The sequence below is a fragment of the Mirounga leonina genome, unplaced genomic scaffold (genome assembly GCF_011800145.1).
Source record: "Mirounga leonina isolate KUSES-001 unplaced genomic scaffold, KU_Mleo_1.0 Mir_197, whole genome shotgun sequence".
Taxonomy (NCBI): Eukaryota; Metazoa; Chordata; class Mammalia; order Carnivora; family Phocidae; genus Mirounga; species Mirounga leonina.
In genome coordinates, this window is record NW_023270494.1 from 6,667,560 (window position 1) to 6,671,779 (window position 4,220).

Here is a 4,220-nt window from a genome sequence, read left to right on the forward strand (position 1 = left end):
GCCAAGCATTTATTTTGCACTGACGGTGTGCCCCGTGCATTTTTGGCTCTTTCTGCTAGGCCATCCCACTAAAGGGTTGGGTGCTGGTGGGCCCCAGCCTGAACCTCCCAGTCAGGGGGAAAGGTCAGCTCAGCCTGACTGACTGGGAAGCAGAAAGCGGCAGCGACTAATGTGTTTACCCAAAGCCCAGAGCAGGTGGGAGGTCCATCTGCTAATCTCTCCCAGCTGCTCCTCTGGGCTGGCACCCTGGCGGAGAGAGGGGCCCAGGAGAGGCTGGGAGGGGCTGGGCAGAGCCCCGGGGACCTGATCTGCTGGGCCTTCCTTCCTGTGGTGCAGTAAGAGGCCCTCCCCCAAGTGGAGTGGGCTGAGTCCTCCCTTCCCATCCCCCCCTCCAGGGCTGAGAGGCATTTCCTATCTCCTCAGCTGCAACAATGAAAACCCTAGGGCTATTCTGGGTCCCTGAACCTGTTCTGGCCTCAGGGCAGGGAGTTAACTGGAATGGTAGCAGGATGCTTGAGACTCAAGGGGTGGTCTCCCCAGGGCTGGGACACCTAATCTGCTTTAAGATCACCCCTTTTCCCAAGAAGCCCCCCTCCCCTTACTCATGGCTTCCCCCAGCCTCGCTCGAATATACCTGAGATCCTACTGATGGCTTCCTTTCATCCTGGCCTTGCCACTGGAAGCCAGAGAAGTGATGACTCAGGGAGTGAGAGGTAGGCTCTGGGGGAGTGGGGGCGGGGTGGTGGCTGGAGATTATTCCTATCCCTCCGTCCACCCATCCATCTTGCCTTTCATTCATTCATCCAACCCACGTTAATCCAGCCTTCATAACGTGCCAGGTGAAATGTCCCCCACAGAGGAATGCCTGGAGCAGCTGACTTTATTAGCCTGTGCCTGGCAGAGCCCTCTCCTTGGGCCAGGAAGTCGGAACTGCTGGTGAAGCTAATGTGAGAGTTGGATAAATTGGACGCCCCCGCACCTGGGGAGCCGCCCCCACAGGAAGGAGCCTTCCCCGCCCCACCCTCAGATGGCGAAGTAGGGTGTTGATAAAGTCTTGCGGACACACCACAAAGGCAGCAGTAAATCCGGCCCCGAGCCGCCCCCAAGCACCCTGGCTGGGCCCTGCCTCTACCGTTCTGCCCCTCTGGGAAGTCCTGGAGGCTTTAGCGCAGGGTCCACCACCGTACCCTCTGGCCGTGACCCCAGCGTGCAGGGCAGGTGGGCATCGTGGACGACCTCTCGGATGGTGGCCCGGAAAGTCTTGCTGACAAAGCAGTAGAGGCCAAAGTTGACTGCCGTGTTGAGCATGGCGGCCATGTTGGCCACGTCCAAGGCCAGGTGGACCCTCCAGTCGCGGTGGACGGGGGCCACATACAGGTGGTAGAGCATGACAAAGATCCGGGGTGCCCAAAGGAGGACGAAGAGGGTGGTGACGCCCAGGAGGATGGCTGTACTCTTGCCCACCCGGGGCCGCAGCCCACTCTGGCTCTTCCTCCGCAGCCGGCAGACAATGGCCAAGTTGGTGACCAGGAAGACGCCACAAGGGATAAAATAGACCGTGAAGCAGTGAGCCCACTTGAGGACCTCGTCCAGCATGCTGGGGGGGTCCGCGTCCCTCCACACATCCAGCCACCAGTAGAAGGGGATGCCCGTCAACAGGGCGGCACCGAGGACAGTGGCGATGGCCCGGCGGGTCCGGCCTGGGGACGAGGCGGCCCGGTGACGCAGCGGGTGGCACAGGGCGCTGTAGCGGTCCACCGTGAGCAGGACAGCAATCCAGACTGAGGCATGGTTGGTGGCAAACTCCAGGATGTTAGCCGAGCGCACCACAGCCTGGGGCACCTGCCGGGCCAGCATGGCCCCCTGCAGGAGGAAACCCACGAACACGATGACCACCTGGGTGACGATATCCGAGGCCGTGAGAGCCAGAAGGTAATAGTAGGACGGCTTCCTGGTTCTGGTGGCCAGCCGGGTCAAGGCCACTGTGGTCAGGAGGTTGACTGATGGCGACAGAGGTCACAGAGGGCAGAGGCATTAGAAGGGCTGCTTCGACTATGTTTCCAAGGTGTTATCTTCATCCCTCTCCTCTCCCTGGCTTCTCTTTTCCTCTTTCCACACCCTTCTTAAAGCTCACTTTATCAGGGAGACTAACCAGGTCAGCCCTGCCCTGTCCATCCATCCACCACAGGCCATTGACTTCACCCGGGGGCAAGGCCCTACACACGGGCAGGGGTGGGTAATTCCCCAAGGCTGACACCATCTGTCCTTTCCTGCCTCCACTTCCCCACCTGTCCCCTAGCTCTGCTGCTCTCAGAAGCAGTGGACCGTAGCGGAAGATTTCAACCGAGCTGAAGGCAGTCCTACATGCCTAGCCAGGGGGGTGGAGGGGGCTGTCCCTTTTGGTGAAACCTTGGCTTTAGCCATGAGCACCCCAAATCCTGGCCCCTCACTTTTACTCCCCACGATGCTTTGTTCCCCAGTGACCCAGATCACCCTATAAAGTCAAAGAGTGTCCTGGAGTCTAAGATTCTGGGTCTCAGAGGCACCCATCGAAGGAGGATCCCCATTTCCGCCCATCCCCAACTCCCAGACCCCAGCTTCCCACTCACCAGGCAGCCCCAGGCCCAGCAGGATGCTGTAGTAGATGACAGGGATGACACCAGCCACACACGGGGACCGCTCTGGGATTTCTGGCCAATGGCCTCCCAACTCCTGGCTTGGCCCACTGCCGTTAGCTGTGGGCATCAGGGTCGCTCGTGGTGGGCCATCTAGGGAGGAAGCAAGGGTCGGGTTAGAGTTTTAGGTCTCTCTCCAGCCTGCCCCTGCCCCTGAGATCATTATTCCTCCCTATTCTCTGCACATCCCCTGGTCAGGCCCAGCAAATGGCAATCCCCATTGCCAGGTCCACCCCACCCCACCCCTGACTCCCCCATTAAAGGGAAGAAGTCCTCCGTGGCATTTCTTGCTGCCATGGACACTATTTCTCCATTGCATTGCTCGAGGTGCATCTTCTGCCTGGAAGGCAGGGCCCTGAAACAGACTGGACGGCATAGTCAGGGGGGCGGGGGGCGCCCATTTGAGCATGCAGATTCCTGGGCCTTGCCGCAGGCAGTCTGAGCCGGGGTCCCGAGTGGGGCTTGGGTAGCTGTGTTTTTAGCGAGCAGCCTGGGTGATTCTCACCCCCAGTGCTTCACAGAAGCCCCTCGGCTCTACTCAGCAGCCAACTCGTCTCTAAAGGGTGACACTACTAGGTTTCCTGCTCTTCTTCCCTAAAGAGCAGCCCTCTTTCTAAGGTTAGCACTACTGGAGCTGGGATGGCCCTGGTTTTCAGATGGGGAAACTGAGTCCAGAGAAGTAAGGTGACCACATACGCTGGTCCTTGCTCCTCTCAGCCCACACTTTATTTATTTATTTATTTATTTATTTTAAAGATTTTATTTATTTATTTGACAGAGAGAGAGACACAGCGAGAGAGGGAACACAAGCGGGGTCGGGGGCTGGGAGAGGGAGAAGTAGGCTCAGGGAGTCCGATGCAGGGCTCGATCCCAGGACCCTGAGACCATGACCTGAGCTAAAGGCAGACACTTAGCAACTGAGCCACCCAGGCACCCCTCAGCCCACACTTTAGATCTTTAGGTTTCAGGGTCCAGCTTTTGATTTCCTGCTCAAGTCCCACCCCCAGTCATCCCTGCCCTCCCCCTGCCCGCATGTCGCCCCCCTCCCCCACCCCAGCTAAGCCTAGTTTCCCCGCCCACCTCTCACTGGTGATCAGCTTCAAACTTCTAGATTCCTCGCCTGTCCCTCACCTGCCTGCCACTGTCCTCTCCCCTCCCACCTTGTTCTGGATATTTTACCTGCCTCCCGCCCCTCAAGCGTCATGCTCCTGGGTCCTGAGTCGTAGGTCACCTCGTGGCTTTTCTGGGAGTCCCTGCAGCTCCCTCCCAGCATCACCAGCTCTCCAAGGGGTGGTTTGCCCTACGATTCTTCCCGCAGCACTGAGACTGAGCCGGTCGAGACTGAGCCGGTCAGTGCAGAGAGGTGGGGTGGTGGGAGGAGGGAGGAGGAGGAAGGAAAGGGTGGGGCCGAGGCTCAGGGGAATGAATCTCCACAGTGGATGCTGCCTGGAGCAAACCAGGATCCCCCGAGGCTGCACAGGCAGGGGTCAGGCTGAGAGGGAGGCCTGGAGGAGGGGACTGGACTGGGGCTCTGGATAGGCTGCG

General features: G+C 59.3%; 1 protein-coding gene across 1 annotated transcript; it reads right to left on the reverse strand.

Annotated features, from left to right (window-relative positions):
* Positions 1 to 767: 767 nt before the first annotated feature.
* GPR142 (G protein-coupled receptor 142) lies at positions 768 to 3,981 on the reverse strand. Its single transcript, XM_035026117.1, has 3 exons — positions 3,855 to 3,981; positions 2,610 to 2,768; positions 768 to 2,000 (listed from the first exon to the last, which is right to left on the reverse strand). Exons 1-3 carry the CDS (start codon positions 3,946 to 3,948, stop codon positions 1,129 to 1,131), a joined length of 1,125 nt encoding a protein of 374 aa, XP_034882008.1. The 5' UTR covers positions 3,949 to 3,981; the 3' UTR covers positions 768 to 1,128.
* Positions 3,982 to 4,220: the final 239 nt, after the last annotated feature.

What these genes read in the sequence shown, in the direction of transcription:
- GPR142 (XM_035026117.1), bottom strand. Translation starts at nt 3,948, where the DNA reads ATGCTGGGAGGGAGCTGCAGGGACTCCCAGAAAAGCCACGAGGTGACC. An exon ending in GCTTGAGGGGCGGGAGGCAG is followed by an intron (nt 2,769 to 3,854) that starts GTAAAATATCCA and finishes CTTCCTCCCTAG; the next exon opens with ATGGCCCACCACGAGCGACC. An exon ending in GCTGGGCCTGGGGCTGCCTG is followed by an intron (nt 2,001 to 2,609) that starts GTGAGTGGGAAG and finishes TGTCGCCATCAG; the next exon opens with TCAACCTCCTGACCACAGTG.